Source organism: Acipenser ruthenus, chromosome 10, assembly GCF_902713425.1.
Source record: "Acipenser ruthenus chromosome 10, fAciRut3.2 maternal haplotype, whole genome shotgun sequence".
Classification (NCBI taxonomy): Eukaryota; Metazoa; Chordata; class Actinopteri; order Acipenseriformes; family Acipenseridae; genus Acipenser; species Acipenser ruthenus.
In genome coordinates, this window is record NC_081198.1 from 36,037,471 (window position 1) to 36,058,112 (window position 20,642).

General features: G+C 40.4%; 1 protein-coding gene across 4 annotated transcripts in view; it reads right to left on the reverse strand.

Moving 5' to 3' along the window:
- LOC117407176 (neurobeachin-like protein 1) overlaps positions 1-20,642 on the reverse strand; it is a 75,607-nt gene that overhangs the window by 14,427 nt on the left and 40,538 nt on the right. For all 4 annotated transcript variants that reach the window (XM_059032120.1, XM_059032121.1, XM_059032118.1 and 1 more), the window contains 26 exons: positions 20,458-20,590; positions 19,832-19,951; positions 19,189-19,495; positions 18,706-18,791; positions 17,494-17,583; positions 16,893-17,070; positions 16,340-16,473; positions 15,714-15,873; positions 12,243-12,345; positions 11,497-11,653; positions 10,710-10,868; positions 9,989-10,148; positions 9,489-9,577; positions 8,252-8,866; positions 7,827-8,002; positions 7,358-7,517; positions 6,291-6,419; positions 4,408-4,713; positions 3,692-3,841; positions 3,380-3,537; positions 2,694-2,818; positions 2,433-2,559; positions 1,871-2,019; positions 1,530-1,663; positions 771-878; positions 252-347 (listed from right to left, as the gene is read on the reverse strand). In XM_059032120.1, the coding sequence (XP_058888103.1) occupies positions 252-347; positions 771-878; positions 1,530-1,663; positions 1,871-2,019; positions 2,433-2,559; positions 2,694-2,818; positions 3,380-3,537; positions 3,692-3,841; positions 4,408-4,713; positions 6,291-6,419; positions 7,358-7,517; positions 7,827-8,002; positions 8,252-8,866; positions 9,489-9,577; positions 9,989-10,148; positions 10,710-10,868; positions 11,497-11,653; positions 12,243-12,345; positions 15,714-15,873; positions 16,340-16,473; positions 16,893-17,070; positions 17,494-17,583; positions 18,706-18,791; positions 19,189-19,495; positions 19,832-19,951; positions 20,458-20,590 (4,309 nt within the window). The remainder of the gene's footprint in view (positions 1-251; positions 348-770; positions 879-1,529; positions 1,664-1,870; positions 2,020-2,432; positions 2,560-2,693; positions 2,819-3,379; positions 3,538-3,691; positions 3,842-4,407; positions 4,714-6,290; positions 6,420-7,357; positions 7,518-7,826; positions 8,003-8,251; positions 8,867-9,488; positions 9,578-9,988; positions 10,149-10,709; positions 10,869-11,496; positions 11,654-12,242; positions 12,346-15,713; positions 15,874-16,339; positions 16,474-16,892; positions 17,071-17,493; positions 17,584-18,705; positions 18,792-19,188; positions 19,496-19,831; positions 19,952-20,457; positions 20,591-20,642) is intronic.

Consider the following 20,642-nt stretch of genomic DNA (forward strand, 5'->3'; position numbering starts at 1 on the left):
CAACATACATGCAAGGTCCATAGTCATTGTGGATCACCAGTTACAGTATGTGCATATTAAATTTACAAAGATTTGAGAGATCTACCCAGCAGCTACAAAAACCTACAACAGTCTAGTAATACTGTATTACAGGATCATGATCAGCTTACAATATACACAACTGCTGTTTATCAAAAAAGAAGAAGAATACATCAAGCCAAAACTTGGTAGAGACAACATGCTAATAGGGTTAAAAAAACAAACAGACATACCACAGGGTACTGGGCAAGATCATTGTATGTTCTTCCAGCTATGGTGTTTAGCTGAATGAGGTAGTCGAAGTTTGAGATCTCTCTGTTCACCCATTTCTAAAGCAGAGGGAGAAAAATACATGTGAATTTGATACTGGTATTAATGTGCAAATTCACATTTTTAATATTCAGAATCCAAAAAGCATCATATTTATATGTTAATATAACTTTTTGGAGGTCAGGGTGGGGGTGATGCTTTTGCAGCGAATTGCCGATCTTGACTGGAGGCACACAGAGCATTTCATTGACCGGTGCGCTTCCACAGAGTTAGGGAAGAAAAACATCCAGCGATAGATCCCTTAATCATTCTTCATGGACCCATCCTGGTCAGGAGACTTCCCAGGCCAGTCCTTGCCTCCAGAGTAGCAGGGCCTTCAGTCCTCCTGGTTAGTAAGTGGGTTGCAGCGGGGAGGCAGCATTTAAATTGGGCATTTTAAAACTGGGTAGATAGGTTCAAATGGTTAAAGTTGAAACTCTTACCTGCGATAGTCCTGAAGCTTTCAGCAGTTCTTGAGGAGAGCGAGTTCCATAAAGGTTTGGGGAGCCGACAGTTAACAAATGCATCTGGCTGTACACTTTGTTACGCACCTAAAATTGAAAAACAAACATTTTGATGCTGTCATTAATAGCTATCACAGTGCTCTGTTTCCTGCATGAGAGAGCCTTTATTTCTCTCTTTTGTTTTGTTTTTAAATGCACAAAATTCCATTACAGCATTAATATAAAAACATGGAGGGGCCTGCAGTAAATTGACAAACATAAACTTTGATTTATTTGAGAATAACTTTACAGACCAAGATATAGAAGGACTTCATGGATAAGAAAAACTTCCATATAGTGACTGCTGTTCCCACAGGATTTATAGGGTCTTACTCTCGCATTGCCAAGCTGTGTAAACAGAACAATGTTCGCATGTCGACACTGAAGGTCACTGCGAGTATAAACAAGCAGACCCTGATAGTGATGCGATACAGCCATCTAACTTTTCTTTTGTTATTTATATTAAAATCAGGATAACGATATGGTATACATTTTACTCAAACTTTTTTTTCACAGGGCAAACTGACAGTCCACAGACAGTAGAAGGGAGACCTCACTGTGACATCACAGCAGATCTCTCCCACTTCCTTCCCACTGCCGTAAATAACTATGGTATTCAAAGAATGTTCGTGGAGTATCCTCAATGTATAAACACACTCCTCCTCCAAACCTCCTCGCCACTAAAAAGTTTGACCTTACCTCTTTTCTGAAGTTGAGAAAGTAATTTGTCTGGTCGATGAGGAATATTTCCAAAGCAGAACGTCTCAAGTTGTACCGACGTAGATGTATCTCTCGGATCTGAGATAGTGGCCATTTAAAATCATAGCCCACCCCTAAAATAAAGTGTGAATCAAATTAAAAAATACATTGGATTGTTCTAAAAAGAGGAGAACAAACTTCAGTTCTTTTGGTTGAAACACATTAGCCAAAAACATTAACCATGTTTTTTTATAGCAATGGAAATTGAATCCTTAAGACAAGAAAAAATAATATATAAAAGACCTTAAATCTGTCCCTTTGTATACAAAACGGATACTAACCTTCCTCCTTATCCGCACTGCCATCATAGAAATAGATGTGCTGGGTGGTCACTTCTAGACGGCCGCTAATGATGTCCATCACGGTAACGAGATCACAGTCCTCTGAAATGACCAGCTTTTCCTTCTGACTCTGCTCCTCGATCTCATTCCTAACAACGGAAAACAAATTAAAGCCAGAAGATGCTGGAGAGACATGAAGATAAAACACCCAGGTAGCTGAACCACAATATCCATTTTAAGTTATCTAGGCAGAACATTCTTAACTTTAAACATTAAAAACATAACATATAGAAGAACTACTGTAAAAAGGCTTTGATAAAAGATATCTCTGAAAAAAAAAAAAGTTTCATATTTTCTTGTCAGATTAATAACTGTACATGACCCCCCCCTAACAAATGATCCATATTGGCATTCATTTTCCTTTGTTTTTAAATAACCTTCCACTGTAGGTCTTGATTAATTGAATATTACTGAGATGTCTTGTTATAATAAATCACTATACAAGCTGCTGCTGTTGTTCACCAGCACAGGGAGCTGTGTTTCAGTGCCTCTTTGTACTCACAGGCTGTTGCTAGCAGTGGGGTCCTCCTCTGGCAGCTCCAGCATGTCATCCTCCACGTCGCTCACCTTCACCTGCTTCACTGCCTCCAGGAGCAGAGACTCATTTGTAGGCTTGCTCTCCTGCATGCCTGTGCAAGCACATGAAAATATATAGCTGTAACATTACAGAACTGCTTTTGACACTACAATTCCAATACAAGGAACGAACCGGCCTACAGAATTCCACACATGGGCAATGTGGGCTCAGGCGGTCCCTCCTTACCAAGATTGTCTCTCAAAGCGCTGGCCTCGGTGTGGGGGTCAAAGTTGTAGTTCTGGGTCAGTTTCAACCTCATGCGGGAGTAGTTTTCAGCGCTAGAGAGCTTCCAGTGCATTGAACTCTGCTTCCTGAATAAGAACAAAAAGCACGAATATGAGTGATCATTACCATTCTAATATGAGTAAACTGAAAATAGCAGACTTGGATAAATTTCATTTTTAAGTTCTACAATCAACTCTTCTTTTGACAAATATAAAGATACACTTTTTTTCTTCTGTTTGGTCACCATCGTAATGGGATCCAGAATTTACAAAATAAATTCTGGATCCCAAATGCTGTCGGTATTTCCAGTTTACAATTTAGAATATCTCTTATGCCTCATGTGTTTGCCTCTGTTCGATGCCCCAATGGCTGCAAATTGTTTGGCACAGACTAACTAGGTTCTGTGATGTAGCTCAATGTCCACTCAGAGAATATTGCAAATAATTTACACTGTGAATCACTGTCTGTTTTTTTGCCGTGATTTGCATGCCAGTGTACTAGACAAGGGCAGGTCCACTGTGCCACACAGTATCCTGCGACCCAATTGAGGTACACTATCCCATCCACCTTGGGGTCCTGTACATGCCAGACGGTACATCTCTGTCTGATCAGCTTTACATCTATTGACCACGAGAAGGGTCTCGTACCTGTCAGCCCAGGGGCCTCTCTCACTGACCAGCCCCCGGCGCGCTGCCTTCCACTGCCTCAGGGTGGCAATGTGCTGGCTGTTGATCTGCTTCAGCATGTTGTTGTAGCGCAGGTTCTCCTGGCGACACCTGCGTGTGAACGGCTCCACAAAGAACTCCTGCAGAACAAAAACAATGCGTTGCATGTGTGTTGTAGATGCCACTACATCGAACCTTAGAGAACACTTGTCATATGTCCGACACGTGGCTTGTGGTCTCAAGTTTCATATATATACATAATAAACAACAAAAATTGATGTGTGCTGAATTTACCTGGAATTTGAGTTTGCTCTCTCCTCTTTCTCTCTCCCGCTTGTGCAAGGTCACCATGAATGCCTCGTAGCAGTTCTTCCAGTAGATGGCCATGGACTCGTGGCCCCTGCTGAATATCTCAATCTCGTACTGCTTCATGTAAGGGATGATCTGCAAAGACATTTAAAACAATATTTTAAAATGCCAGCCTGGTTTTCTCAGAGTCGATACTGTAGCACAGAAAGCTAATCTTTGAAAGAGTGGAGTAAATAGACATCAAGGAAGTGTATTTGAGAGAGACAAGGGGGTCAATTTTAAAGATTTGGGGGAAAAGAACCAAAGTAATTATTAGAGTTCTATGGAGTGAGTTCAGGGTGATTCCTGGGATGAAAATAAGACTCCCATTGCTAGCAGTTTAACCAATCCTGGTTTTACTATGAGTTTAATAACATACAATGAGCTTGTTACCTATACACTAGAGCTAATCAAGCTCATCGTAAAACCTGGAATGGATGAAACTGCAATGCAGTTATCGCTATCCCTGTGATTCACTCAATCAGGAGTTAGTTCACCTCATTGTGCTTCAGCAACCCCTACTGCTCAGGCAGATATCCCAAGGTGTTTGTTTTTGGTACACCACTACTTACATCATTAAAATAGACACCATGGATTCAGCTTTCAAAATCAGGACCATCACAAGGAGCGTTTGAGATTCCTAAACTCCCTGGCGCACTCACATATTTGTCCAGGTAGACCCGCCACTCGTCGGAGCTGCAGTACTCCTGGAAGTCCTCGAAGAAGGAGGGGCTGCCGTTGGTATTGGGCAGGGAGGGCAGGTGCAGCTGCATGTAGAGCAGCTGGTGGATCTTGGAGAGCAGGCTGCGGATGAGGGGGATGAGGAAGGAGTAGGTCTCGGTCTTCTCCCGGATGGATTTGCTCAGGATGCCCTCCAGCTTGCCCAGCAGGTAGCATGCCTCATCCTGGCTGTCGATGGTCTTCGTCTGCAGGATGGTGTTCAGTTTGGCTGTGGCCATGGCGCACACCTGGGAAACATCATAACCCACTGCGTTTACATTGCTTTTAATGGCTGTGTATAACAGTATGTTTCCTGCTTTTAAAAGTGCATTTAGCTTGCTTGAGTTTCAGATAAATGTTTCAGATGGGTTAACACTATTCTGTATGTTGCATCTTCGAAAGGCTATAATAAACTATATCCCATCCACGTATATAGTGAAACCTATGCAATTCCTTCTTAATACTGGTACTGTTTTATTTAGTTTTGCTTTTAATATTCCTTACTTTAAAATGAGTAAGTACATGGACATATGCAGTTAATTACTGAATATAAAAAGTTACAAACAAGACCGATTTATGAACACCTTTCATTCCCCAAGTCGTTGTAACTCTCAGTTTTTACAGTAATTGTGTTCATCTGTAGCTACCATTCAACGTATTTACTAATTAGCCAATGGGTCCAATTATGGCAGTTCAATGATGTAAAATTCGTAGTCTTCTGTTTATAAAAAAAAATATTAAAAAGTATTCACGTCTGTTATATATCAAGTTTTGCACATGCTGCTAGTTTAATTAATGTGAGTTGTCAATCGATTATGACACTTTTAATCTATAGGAAGCATATGATGAACTATTAAATTATTAATGAAAGGCTTCACTCTACAGAGAAAACTTAAAGTTTTACTTCAGTCTTCAGCCTGCTGAATGCACCCTCTATGTGAAACCAGCTGTTTGTATGATAAATCAGTTCATTGACTGGTGAAACAAGTAGTTCTTTAAGGTCACATGTGCCAGTTGTCACAGCAGCAGTGTGGATTAGTGGTTAGGGCTCTGGACTCTTGACCCGAGGGTCGTGGGTTCAGTCCCTGGTGGGTGACACTGCTGCTGTACCCTTGAGCAAGGTACTTTACCTAGATTGCTCCAGTAAAAACCAAACTGTATAAATGGGTAATTGTATGTAAAAATAATGTGTAAATAAATAAATGTTATTGTATGTAAAAAAAATAATGTGATATCTTAACAATTGTAAGTCGCCTTGGATAAGGGCGTCTGCTAAGAAATAAATAATAATAATAATAATAATATTAAGGGAATATTTTCTGATCTTATTTCCGAAGCTGTAGAAGATGTGCCATATTGTATTAATTTAGAACAGACTGTTGAAACCTTTCAAGGGCTTGAACTGACAGATCCTGTCAGTATTGTCTCATAGCCATTACAAATCAGGATATGTTCTCGACCAACCATCAGGATCCTTTTTTTAAAAATAAACAAATAAAGTACATTCGCCTAATTGTTAAGTATGTTAAATGGAAAAAATAAAATGTCAAATTTCTCATATTTTAACTGTGTATGAAGACACAGAACCCTTTTTCACAGGATTACTTAGCTATGTGTGTGTGTGGATATATTTTCAATTTTTTTAGGAGAAGAGCTTACATTTTTAATAAAGTAACACCCTCTTCCCCCTAAATATCAAACCTCCTAATTATCTGTACTCCACCAGGACGCTTAACCTGGTTTAAAGCAATATGCAGACTGCACTTGACCTGTGGGTCCTGGTAATCAGTTTCCCCCCCCCCCGATTCCAAATCTCAGACTCTACCTGGATGTTGTCCTGTGCCATGAACCCCAGCAGCAGTCTCACTCCGACCTGGGAGAGCTGCATCCACTGTGTGCCAGACGAATACCACACCATGAGACTGTCCATCAGCGTCACTGCCTCCTCCAGCACCTGCACACAACCACAAGACAAACACTGCAATCAAGGCGGCTGTGGGCACGTCAACCGGAACTACAATAGGCAACACGTGAGGCCTCGTTAACCATGTGGTGTATCAAAGGGTTGCCAACTGACTGTGAAATAGGTTGTTAGAAACATGAGAGGGTCGCTATTTTTTCTGTTCAACAACTAGCTTACTAACGCATTAACAAATGCTGTTCTTTTTGTGTTTAGTTAATATATTTCAACTTACTTATAAATTAATAAAACTGATCCGTTTGCTAAAGATTTTTTAAAAACGGCCTTTAAACAAACTTAACCCCATTTCAATGTGATGATTCACTTGGAGTTGGTAATCCCAAAATAAGAACCTGATGTTTGCTTAAGGACTTTTATATATTCTGGTAACTAGCCATTAACAAAAAACATTACATTTAATAAACTAAACTAAGAAGTGCCCCTAAAATAAACTGCATCTACAGCTGGGATCACTGTAGCACTGACATCTGAAATAAGTCAATCAATACACTGTACACACAATGACCCAGAAACTGAACACAGATAGTGAGCAAGCTGAAGCAAACAGAACAGGATGCAATGAGTAAATCAGGATGAAGGATTTCCTATTAAAAGCAATCTTAACAATTATAATACAAAAAAATTCCAGACGAAGGGACTGGCATGTTTTTTGTAAAATAAAAGGGCTAAAGGAAAGCACTTTGAAGTATGTGGTAACATTTTTCTTTCTCGGTTATATAACATGTCGGTATGCAGATCTCAACAAGCAGCATTCTGTGCAACAGTTTCAAGGAACAAGCTGGGTGAGAACTGAGATTCAAACACAAACCATTGGTGTACAATAGAAACCATGTATATGATGTCAGTGAAAATCCACAGATTTGTATTATCCGCTGATAACGTCTCCAAGCCTACACAAAATTGATCTTTACCTTCTCAGTCCACAGAGCTGGGTTGACCAGGCCCTCTGCCTGTAAGAAGTCCTGTAGAGTATGCAAGAGGAACACAGCGTTCTCTGTGTGGACTGGCAAGGTAGCGACTGTAGCCTCTCGGTTATCAGTGACTGCCCATTCTATCATCTTCTCAAGAAGACTGGGAAAGAAAAAAAAGGATTAATAAAACCATCTAGAGACGCATTTTAATCAGTTTGGTATTAATGACATTCAAGGCTATTGTTAAAAGAAGCCAACAACAATCTAGAACAATTTCATGAAAAAGTATTTTAAAGGTCTTTTTTGATCGACTAAAGATTTATATTCAAGAAATGTTTCCAACAACAAAACTGACTGCAATAAGAGACCAGGGCATAAATCTCTCTCTATCTCTATCATTTTGCAACATGTCCCTTGCTGTAAACCTTGTCCAGCGTGTGGATGGGTTGAAATGTTCCCCAGGACTCACTTTAATTTGATCTCGTCTGCAGGTTGAAGCAGCTCGTTGGCTGTTCCCAACTTGGTCAGGGCTGAGAAGACCTGCCCCCTCTCCAGCCAGGCAGCATCATCGGAGCCGTCCACACCGTGCCACATCACACACAGCAGGATCTCACTCAGCATCCTCGTCAGCTCCTCCTCACTCTTCTAAGAAAGGGGTTCGGGCCCATAACAAGAGAGTTTACTAGAAAACCTTGCATGTGGGTCAGCGTCACTGATTTGAGCACAGTAACGAGTACTTTCTACTTCATCTCTTAAGAGTGGGGCCTTTTGTATAAACACAAAGGGGAACTAAACAGCCGTGTAAAATTATAGGGCAACTTTCAGATTACAAAACAAGGTTTTATACACTGCAGACCATTTTCTTGTTAGCAATCAACCACTTTGTTAACTTACCTCAGCACCTCCAAAGTTTTCACATATAGAGAAGTCATCATTGAAGCAGAAGCTGTCCTCCATAAAAGATGACGACTCCCTATCAGACTGGATGTTGAGAAAAGACCTGGAAGTCTCAGAGGGGGAGGGGGTGCTGGTCAGACTTCCTGGAGTTGGACTCCCACTGTCCCCCAGCTCATAAGTGATCCTGGACAGATCCAAACTCAAGCCGTCTGCTTTGGTGGTCCAGGACTTGGCAAGGGCCTCACTAGGGGTTTCTATGGCTACGGTCTCTCCATCATTTAAAGATTGATTCAAACCGTCCAATGATCGATTGTCTACTATGCTGTGGGAATCCACTGACCTATCTGCCATTGCGAGGCTGTCAAGAACGTCCTTGTCATTGTCTAGTTTGTCTTGAATATTTCCTTTCCCTGAATCATGGGACTCAGAAGCACTCCCCCTGTTTTTGACGTGATCCAGACTGCTGGTGCTTGCAGAGTCTGCCTTGCTGATGCTACTGTCCTGTGTTTCAGCGTTTTCTCTTAGGTACAGCTTGACGAGAGTCTCCTGCCAACCGGCCTGTCGGGAAATCTGCTGAGCCGCGTCCTGCTGCGACTGCAATAGCTGGTAAAGCTTTAATAGAAGAGAAAGCAAGGTTAATTCAAATCACTGCCGATGAAAATCGCACCCTTTAATTGCCCGTCTGCTATAGGTTCAAAAGAGATTGAGGACTTTTTCTCTCAATTGAGGATACTCAACGTTTTTTGATTTTTTTCCAACTAAACAGGTTTAATATGGAACACTAAAAATACATTTCTGAACGTACCGTGCATATGTATTCTTTAATTATAACTTAACTAAAATCAGAATACACCTAGATTTGCAATGTCACAGTGAAGTGTAGAATGAATAGCTCATAGGGAGCTCTCATAGGGGCGGACTACCATGGAGGGATGCCTCTGTAATGTCGTCTACAAGATTCCATTGTGTCTTCCAAGATCTCATCTACTGGACCAAGGTAAATGAGGGGTTACTTGTGTGATCTTGCATTCCAGCTAGAGAACTGTATGGAATTCTAATCTGAGTTCAGTATTTGAAAGTGCTATTTGAAAGCATTAAACAAACTCCAGAAGTGGAAAGCTTTTCAAAAAAAGGCGTGAAGATCAAAATTAAACTTTAAAAACTGCTCTAAATGTATACGGCTTAAAAACTACTGCATATGGATGTGACCTTTTTAAGATTGCTCTGGACTCACCTTTTTACAAACGACCAGCCTAATATGCAAGCCTGCTTTGTGAGTCAAGTGCACCAAAGCCATGAGATCCTTGTAATTAACCACAGGATCTAAAGAACAGAACAGAGATATAACATCACACAGAAGCACATTAGAAAATAATCTAAGAGCATACTAAACAACATTAAAGCCCAAACTGTTCTGTCAGAGCTCCACCTGCCCTGCTCTTCTGTACTTCCAGGTTGACATCTGATAAAGCAGATATTTCAGGAGTCAATGAAATTAAGCAACAAGCTACCTATTTCAGGAATCGATTCCCAAATTCTCTATAGTCTGCATGTAACCACTTTTAAGCTAGAATCGGGTTGGGCTTTTAAATGGGATTCAAGTGCAAAGATTCAAAACGTTTATGAATTCAAAACAATCAATTACAAAGGGATAGATTCCCTATACATGCAAATATAGATTGTGAGTCTCTTACGCATTGTGGAAAAGTGAATTGTAAATAGCTGTTTGCTCACCTGAGTTAAGAACCTGGTTTAGGAGGTTTTTAATGAGCGAGAAAGTTATGGGAATTTCATTGAACAGTAGGATCAGTCCGGAGTACCCGACCTCCCTCAGCTTGATGCGCTGTTTGCTCTTCTCGTACACTTTATCACACTTAAGCATTCTCTCAAAGATCTGTGATGAGGAGAAAATAAAATAATAATGGATACGTGTCTGTCTGTCATTAGCAAGCACCATTAAAACCAGAAAAAACAGACACCTTCATTAACAGTCTGGCCGAAAGTGAAAGAGCACTGTTTCTGTGGTATTCCAAAAAGTAGGCAGCAAATGCACCTATCAAAACCTATAGGGGTTTCAGCAATGGTAACTTCATTATTCGAGCCCTAGCTGTGTTTGTTAATATTACTATTAAATAATGTTTTTATAGTGGCATTAATCTAATTTGAGATCGGGAGATTTCAAACAGTGCATCTATATGGGTCTGCACAAAAAACACAATTTATGGCAGAAGTGTCTCCCACCCCCCCACCGGTTGGTTTCGAGGTAACATTTTGAATGCAATATTTAGTTTAACTTTTGAGATAATCTGGAATGCATCAAACTGCTATGCAGGAGTCGTATTTCCATCCCTGTGATGTGGGTACTGCATAATGTAGTAAAACCTAGTTATTACACTGTACAGCAGGCATCCACACGGATCTCCTGTGCACCATCAGTAGTTCCTGCTCTGCTCACCTTGAAGACCAGGTCTCTGACTTTGTCAGTGTATTTGTGGTTGAGTAGCAGTGTGTAGAGGATTTCTGCATTGCCAGGCTCAAAGAGCAACAGGAAGAGCTGGTCTCGGGATGTACTGGTGTTGAGCAGATTCAGCAACACCTCCAGGATCCCGCAGAGCTGACAAAAACACAAACACCGGGGTCAGTACGATCAAACACAAATGAAAGCACTGCGCAATGGACAATTATGAACTCCATATAAACAAGTTCATCAGAGTACATTTGCACTTTTCCTATGTTATTGTATGCATTTGCCATATGCTTTACCATACCTCTCTGGGTTTACAATGCTTAACCATGTTTTCACTATGCTTTATTACAGTTTGCTAGACCTTTATTATGGTAAATTTGTATATGCGTTTCTATAGAGCAATCTAAACAAGCAAGCTTTTGTTTTAAATGTGCCCCCTCTATCTGCAAGGGGAGTGTTTCACTAGCATTTTGTTTTTGCAAATTTGGATCATGCTGTGTAATAGGACTGGTCACATCTGTATCAGCTGATCTTTATTAAAAACCGACATCCCCCACCATCACTGTAAATGGAAATTAGAGTTATCATTCTAAAAGTAAACAACCATATTCCAATGTAAAACAGATTCCGATTCTCTTGTTAGCATTAGGAAATGTGTCATCACAATTGAGCGGGGGATTATAATCCTTTAAATAACCGGTTACACGGATCCAGAAGTAGTATTAACAATAATAATGTGTTTTAGCCGTAGCTGGTACACTCTTTGGAACCCCACCTGTTCTTCGTTTCCTATTGCCGCAACGTATCCCAGGATACACTGCACCTCCTCTTGCACCACCCCTTTGCTGATGAAGTATTTGATCAGTCCACAGAGCGAAGCGCGAATCGTCTTCACATCATCCAGACACAAGTCATTCTCTTTACTGTGGGTTCTGTGGAAAATAATACATGTTGTCATAGCCGTAAAACTATATGCATAAAACTGTGTGTTTTAGCCACCATTTGTAGCATTTTCTCAATTCTGTTTGTCTTGCAAAAAGATTTAGGCAACTTGCTGTATTTTTAGTAGCATGCTAGGTGCCAAGCAAGATATTAATATAGCATTCTGAGGAGGTGCATCCTCCATCTGTGGATGACAAATAAACCACATGCAAAGAAAATGGTGCCAGGGCAGGTGTCATGTAAATGTAAAGAGCTGTGTAACTCATGGTGAGAACATGTCTGTAGATCATTTTTACATTATATTAACAAACAGACCTTCCGGAATCTCACAGAAATCTTTACATAATTGTTACAAGTGATGCCTATCTTAAAGCCATCCTAAACCATGGCGTCTTTTTATAATAATCAATTACTATTGCTTCTGAATATGAATTATTATTTCCTTAAAAAAAGCAGTGGATATTTAGCAGTTCTGTTGCACAGCCAAGGAAGTAAGAATATTAAACACAATTTAGGCTCTTGGTTAACCTTTAACAAAACTAAACCATACACAGCATGTAAATAAGAGAAAACACATACCCGTAGTAGAGACGAATAGCATCCAATACAAACTGAACTCCATACTTCCTCCTGAACAGCTTCCGGCTGTCTTTGATTATTGTCGACAAGTACTGAATGTGGCCTGATAATCAAGAAATAAACAAATACAAGACAAATTAAGCAAGTAATTAAAAATAAATTAGTTTAAAAAAAAAACACTTTGCATCTGCTTGTACTGTATCTAAGGTACTGCAGATTTCAAAAAAACAACAACGTACAGCACATCCCCCCGCCTCCATGCAACACAAATTCCAAGCCATCAGTATCATGAAAAAGAACATCACCATGATCTACAGTCAGTCTGTGTACATATAAAATATCTCTCTATATATATATATATATACAGACGTGCTCAAATTTGTTGGTACCCTTACAGCTCACTGAAATAATGCTTCATTCCTCCTGAAAAGTAATGAAATTAAAAGCTATTTTATCATGTATACTTGCATGCCTTTGGTATGTCATAGAATAAAGCAAAGAAGCTGTGAAAAGAGATGAATTATTGCTTATTCTACAAAGATATTCTAAAATGGCCTGGACACATTTGTTGGTACCCCTTAGAAAAGATAATAAATAATTGGATTATAGTGATATTTCAAACTAATTAGTTTCTTTAATTAGTATCACACATGTCTCCAATCTTGTAATCAGTCATTCAGCCTATTTAAATGGAGAAAAGTAGTCACTGTGCTGTTTGGTATCATTGTGTGCACCACACTGAACATGGACCAGAGAAAGCAAAGGAGAGAGTTGTCTGAGGAGATCAGAAAGAAAATAATAGACAAGCATGGTAAAGGTAAAGGCTACAAGACCATCTCCAAGCAGCTTGATGTTCCTGTGACAACAGTTGCAAATATTATTAAGAAGTTTAAGGTCCATGGAACTGTAGCCAGCCTCCTTGGGCGCGGGCGCAAGAGGAAAATCGACCCCAGATTGAACAGAAGGATAGTGCGAATGGTAGAAAAAGAACCAAGGACAACTGCCAAAGAGAAACAAGTTGAACTCCAAGGTGAAGGTACGTCAGTTTCTGATCGCACCATCCGTCGCTTTTTGAGCGAAAGTGGGCTCCATGGAAGAAGACCCAGGAGGACTCCACTTTTGAAAGAAAAACATAAAAAAGCCAGTCTGGAATTTTCTAAAATGCATATTGACAAGCCATCAAACCTGAGACAGCTGGAGCAGTTTGCTTAGGAAGAGTGGGCTAAACTACCTGTTAACAGGTGCAGAAGTCTCATTGGAGAGCTACAGAAAACGTTTGATTGCAGTGATTGCCTCTAAAGGTTGTGCAACAAAATATTAGGTTAGCGGTCCCATCATTTTTGTCCATGCCATTTTCATTTGTTTTATTATTTACAATATTATGTTGAATAAAAAATCAAAAGTAAAGTCTGATTTCTATTAAATATGGAATAAACAATGGTGGATGCCAATTACTTTTGTCAGTTTCAAGTTATTTCAGAGAAAATTGTGCATTCTTCATTTTTTGTGGAGGGGTACCAACAAATTTGAGCACGTCTGTATGTATATATATTATATATATATATATATATATATATATATATATATATATATATATATCTATATCTATATCTATATCTATATACACACAGTGCCTTGCAAAAGTATTCAGACCCCTGACCAATTCTCTCATATTACTGAATTACAAATGGTACATTGAAATTTCGTTCTGTTTGATATTTTATTTGAAATCACTGAAACTCAAAATCAATTATTGTAAGGTGACATTGTTGGGAAATATTTTTAAAAAAATGAAATATATTGCTTGCATAAGTATTCAACCCCCACACATTAATATTTGGTAGAGCCACCTTTTGCTGCAATAACAGCTTTAAGTCTTTTGGGGTAAGTATGTACCAGCTTTGCACACAGTGTCGGAGTGATTTTGGCCCATTCTTTTTTTTTTTTTTTTTTTTTATAAATTTAGTCGTTGCCAATTAGTTTTTATTATTTTCTCCCCAATTTGAAATGCCCAATTATTTTATTATGCTCAGCTCACCGCTACCACCCCTGCGCTGACTCGGGAGGGGCGAAGATGAACACATGCTGTCCTCCGAAGCGTGTGCCGTCAGCCGCCCGCTTCTTTACACACTGCGAACTCACCGTGCAGCCGCCTCAGAGCTACAGCGTCAGAGGACAACGCAGCTCTGGGCAGCTTACAGGCAAGCCCGCAGGCGCCCGGCCAGACTACAGGGGTCGCTGGTGCGCGGTGAGCCGAGGACACCCTGGCCGACCTAACCCTCCCTCCCCCTGGGCGACGCTCGGCCAATTGAGCGCCGCCCCCTGGAAGCTCCCGTCCACGGTCGGCTGTGGAATAGCCTGGACTCGAACTCGAGACGTCCAGGCTATAGAGCGCATCCTGCACTCTAGCGAGTGCTTTTACTGGATGCGCCACTCGGGAGCCCATGGCCCATTCTTCTTGGCAGATTTGCTCCAGGTTGTTCAGGTTGGTTGGACGATGCTTGTGGACCGCAATTTTCAAATAGTGCCAAAGATTCTCAATGGGATTGAGATCAGGACTTTGACTGGGCCACTGTAGGACAGTCACCTTTTTGTTCTTGAGCCACTCCAATGTTGCTTTGGCCTTGTGCTTGGGATCATTGTCTTGCTGAAAGGTGAATTTCCTCCCAAGCTTCAGTTTCTCTGTGGCTTCTCTCACAAGTCTCCTTCTTGTTTGAGCGCTGAGTTTTGAGGGACGGCCTTTTCTTGGCAGTGTCTGGGTGGTGTGATGCAGCTTCCACTTCCTGATTATTGATCCAACTGTGCTCACTGGGATATCCAAACACTTGGATATTATTTTGTACCCTTTCCCGAATCTATGCATTTGTATTACTTTATCTCTAACTTCTGTAGAATGCTCTTTGGTCTTCATTTTCCTTCAGATTCACAGCCTGACCAATGATCCTTCAACAGTGGGGTTTTTATCCAGAAAATGTGACAGCAACTTTAATGGTTCACAGGTGGAGGCCAATGGTAAGGTAATTGTGTCCTTGTTAGGGCAATTTCTTTCATCGGTGTAAACTGGGAGCTTCCACAGCACAGGGGTTGAATACTTATGCAAGCAAGATATTTCAGTTTTTTATTTTTCTTAAAAATATTTCCCAACATAAAATCAATGTCACCTTACAATGATTGATTTTGAGTTTCAGTGTTTTAAAATAAAATATCAAACAGAACGAAATTTCAATGTACCATTTGTAATTCAGTAATATGAGAGAATTGGTCAGGGGTCTGAATACTTTTGCAAGGCACTGTATATAGACAGGCGAATGGACATTTGGATTCTCCCAATAATTTGGTAAAGTATGTCATTACAAAATTGAGAATGGGTTCTCAATATATGTTTAATATTCTAATGTACAGCATATATAATAACGGGGGGTAATAATAAATAATAATGAGGGTTTCTCTCCCTCCCTCCAGCCCTCTCACCGATTCTGAAGGGAAAATCTCCCTGGTTCCAGATACGGAAGTCTAGAAGCAGGTACTGGTACATCTGCTGGAGCAGCACTGTGTTCTTCTCCTGGTTCACCTGCTCGATCAGCAGCTGGACAGCCACCAACATATTCACGTCCACCATACTGCTTGGCAGCTGGGGGGACAGCAACAAAGGAAAGCCATCTTTATCATTTAAATTGAGAGCACATTGTTTTTGAACATTAGAAAAAAGCTACAGTTGTTCCACAGGAGATTAAAACAGACTTTTTGCATATAATATGAACTCAGGGGGGGCATCTCAAGGAATTAACATTTAAGGGATCCATGGCAAATTCTCAGCATTTATAGGAAAAACATTTTTAAACCCTCCTCTCAACCAGGCCAAGATGTTTTTAGAGGGAATTACCCCCCACTGGGTTGATCTAACCCTGAATATTAGCATCATTAAATTCAGGAACAGTTCACTGACACAGATCAATATGCATAATGTGCTGTGCCATCAACTCCCCTTACCCAATTAAAAGCAAGCACAAGAGAGACAACAGAATAAATACATAAACCATCTAATTATCTCAGTGACTCAAGGCAAGGCTCCATGGCAAATGTCAACACCTCCTTACCTTTTGCAACAGGGCCCCTAAGGTAGCAACTCCATGGGAGTGAATAAGAGTCTCCTGGTTGATTGGGTGTCTTTGAATGAAGTGCTTTATCATCAGGAGAAAGGTAGCTACTAAATTATTTTCCAATCTAGCCTCTGAAAATAGAGTAAACAAAAAATAGATGCATTTGTATCTAAGTAAATCGGCATGATATTTTACAGGGTTATAGGACTGTGAATGTCCATGTATGTGGGTAATATTGGTACCAGTAGAAGTGAATGGGCATCGATTTGTTTTCTAATCATTACCAAGATTTATTTAGTCAATTGTCAATTTAATTGAAGGAAAAGGTTGATGAAGAGACTACTGTTAAGTGGGCCTTGCAGTTGAATGGAATTTTGAGAGGTGCCTCTGGTATGATTTTTGAAAGCAGGTGACATCAGCATGGTAAAAACTGAAAGTGGTGCCGTTAATGTTATGAAGAGGGTGACGTGGAATACAGAAGGTGAAACGTGCACTCTGATTGGCTGAAAGATCCTGAGCAGTATATAATATCTATTCAAATCTTTCTTACCTGATGCCCTGGAGGATGGCAGGACCACCCAGTCCCCGTCGGATGGGGTGAGCAGTTCAGGAGTTATGTTCTCAGCTGCTGCAGCGTCTCCTTCACTCCTCTCAGCCCCAGTCAGGAGGCTTAATTGTTCCAGCAAGAGGAAGAGGATGTTTAAACCACCAATGCAGTTGATCATGTCCTGTAGTGGCGATTAGCATTGTTAAATCAGCCCTTTGAAAAGGGAGAGAATTCAGACTCAGGTTCTAAAACTGCACTGTTAAAATGAACCAGTGTGATTCTTAGCAGTTTTTCTTTCTGTAAGTATGCTTTAAATAGGGTTAGCTGAATATGCAAAGGTCGAATCTTCAGGTGAGATGAGGAAACTGAGGTAACGAAATTTCTTCTTACAGGTCAGTACAGCCTCAGAAAATGTCAGGAAGAAATTACAAATAGTCAGACCCATCCCTGTACAGTACATTGTACAGCGTAAAATGAAGATGATACACAATTTCATGTCCGCTTCATTTTTAATTGGCTCAATTTTGTCAGTATACAACAAAAACCATGTGTAAATTAGGCACATTATATGAAAAAAGGGGTTCTACATCAAAGTGTGCATTACCTTTATGTCCCAGTTAACTACTTTATTCCCAGTCAGTCTTCCATGGAGAAGATTTGGAGACAGATCAAGGCAAATAGGGCTTTTGCAGGCCTGTAGAAAAGTAAATGCAATGCATCATTTTACTTTGCACAGACTCATATCTATCTATCTATCTATCTATATACAGTGGAACGTCGCATATCCGACCGTCACATAACCACCCTGATCAATTAACCGCCTCACTAAATAAATAAATAATATTAAAATTAGGCTACGAGAGTAATGGCATTGACAGTAAATGCAGTTTCCCCGATGGAAACAGAAAGCGTTATAGCAATCAGCCTTTTGGTGCATTCCCCTTTAAGAGAGGCAGGCTGTGTGCGTGTGTCAGTCAGCTGCGTGTAGCAGTGACTTTTCAATACACTAGTCGAGAAACCTTTTTTTTTGTGCCATGTGTTTATATGATGGAGCGCACGCTTGCAGATATTGGCAGCATGTTGTTGTAGCTTTTAAATGCATTTGAATTAAACAAAGCAAGCTTCATAAACGCAATGCTTACCGGCTGTTTGTTTAAAATAGCCAAAGCAATATTTAAACCGACCTTCTTATCGGCTGTTGGCAATATCAAGAAAGAGCGGAAAGTACCGTGACAGAGATTTTAAGAAAGCAGAACCATGGGCTCCCGAGTGTTTAAAGCAGTTTGTTTTGTTGTTTTTGTTCACTAACATATTTATGGATGTGTAAATGCTTTTTCTATAGATGTTTGCAAATCCGACTTTCACATATCCGCCTTTCACAGTCCACAGGGGGTCGGATATGCGACATTGTACTGTATATTTATCTCATTTACAACATTTTTCAAAAAATAGAAAGTTTTTTTTTTTAAATAAATAAAATCAAGCTAACTTTTTGGAATCATTTTATTTCTATGCTTTACTTTTATGTATTTGACTTCAACCTTTTGTTTTAGCATTGTAAAAAGTGTCACATGATTGACCGTTGCACATCTGTCATGTGAAAGCTGTTTGTTTCATTGGCATTAAAGGTTTTCAATTAACCAGGGTTTATCATGTTTCCCCCACCTAAAAATCTCACATCTATAAATGCTGATGAGCTCAAGAACTTGGGGAGTTGCGTACTGCAAGAATAAACACAGGACCGAATCAAGCTGCAGCCTTACAGGTAACCATTTCTAATGATTTGTATCCCTTTTTGCTGCTGCTTATGACTCACCTTCGGCGTGTAGTAAAGGAGAAGTTTAGATGGCATTTCTGCCAACTCTGACTCTTGAGCTTTAAAAAGAGAAATGCAATTTGGTCCTACAAAAACAAAAAAAAAACACAACATCATTACATAAATAAATAAACCAAACAAGCATATCAGTGACATTCATCTCACTTTGCAGTCGTCAATTTAAAATTAGAACCATGAGTGACATGGAAAAGATCACCATGACCTAGGTCGGCATGTGGAAATTCAAGTGACATACCGACAGGTGGACAGATGACTTCATACTACTATATATACCACCGACATTATGAATGACAAATGTAACAATTTCCTCCACTTCCTCCTTATACCTCCAGATTCTAATTGGAATAACTTGATTAGTAGTACTGTATTGATTAACAAAGCAGGAAACTGCTCATTCCTCAGCATGTACTGTATAGTGACAAACCACAAAGAATAAACAGCAGTCTCTTTACTGTACAGTACCTGCCAGATACAGAGCCTTGACTTGTGCTGGTTGCAGAGCCTCGTGGAAGACCAACACACTGCCCAGCTGCCCCTCCAGAGAGGTGGGGGAGCCCCACTCGCTGTCCTGGGTCCCTGCAGAGATCAGCTTGGTCACAGACTCGGGTTTCCCCGGGAGGAGCCCGCCCCAGCTGGGGGAGGACAGGATCGCCCCCAGTGATGACCGGCCCGGGGTCGTGGGAAGTGAGAAAGGGGGGTCTGGGATCTGCGAAGGGGGAGGAGTGGTCGTCCTGTGGCCAGCAGAGCCGATACAGCATGAGGTAAAGGGCTGGATAAAGGAAATAAAAGAAAATGCGTTCATCATGCCTCCTTGTATGGAAAGACCACCTGAAAAATGTACATATGCACAATCTAAATCGGAATCAAGCTGCTTGTTGGAGGAATCGCTTCTCAAGTTATCTACTGTAAGAAATGTACACCAGTTTGGAGCTGGAATCGGGTTGGGGGGTTTAACTGGATTCAAGTGCATTGGTTTAAAAAGCATAGATTCCTGCCAACCCCATTTAAGTTGGTATGTAAACTCTGCATTTGTTTTCGGTTTCAAAACAATCAATAATCATCAATTCCTTATGCACGTAAACATAGTAAGTGGAAAAGATCTTACCTCATTCATAGCAGGAAATTTTAGCGGGGCCGACAGCTTCTGCTGTCCATTGATGTATATATACACCAAACTCTGTCCAAAGGGCCTCTTCCCAGGCATATGAACAACTGCTATACTGTGCTGTTAAGACACACACAAAAAAATACTGAGTTTGTAAAACCTGTGTAGGTTCCCATTACATAAATAAAATTAGACATGACAGCAGATCTGAATGAGCCAGCAGAAATTACTATTAGTGTCATAAATAACAATCTTTCTTTTAACTCTCAATTTCCCTGAAGGAATAAGAGCTGGTAATCACTCAGATATGGCCATGTCCCTCCTGGACAACTGAAACACCTTGCAGACTGGCCATGTCGAATCAGTGCCTGGTTGGCCATGATGGCCCTATGCCTTAAAGTGTAAAAGAGTGATATAAACGATGCTTGACAGCACTGGATTACTATCGAAAAGCTCATTCAGATTCGTACACAAATCTGACGAGCTTCTCGTTGACTGTATGAGGCACAGAAGAATTCCACAGCAGGAGCCAGCAATACAGCTCAGCAATTAATCAATGAATAGATTTAATTTGAAAAGAGACCAGGGCTTCCTGTTCAGGTTTTACTCTAGAGCAAAGGGCTTACCCAAAGGGAGTCACAGAAACAGTGATCAGGAAGCATGACGGTCACATACTCTTTCTTGGTGCACACGGCTACTACCAGAACTCCAGAGGAAGTGATAAAGGCTTCAAAACCAGTCCCACTAGCTGTGAAAAAGCTGGGAAAAAACAAGACAAAACAAATGCAAACCAATAAAGCAAAGTTTTTTA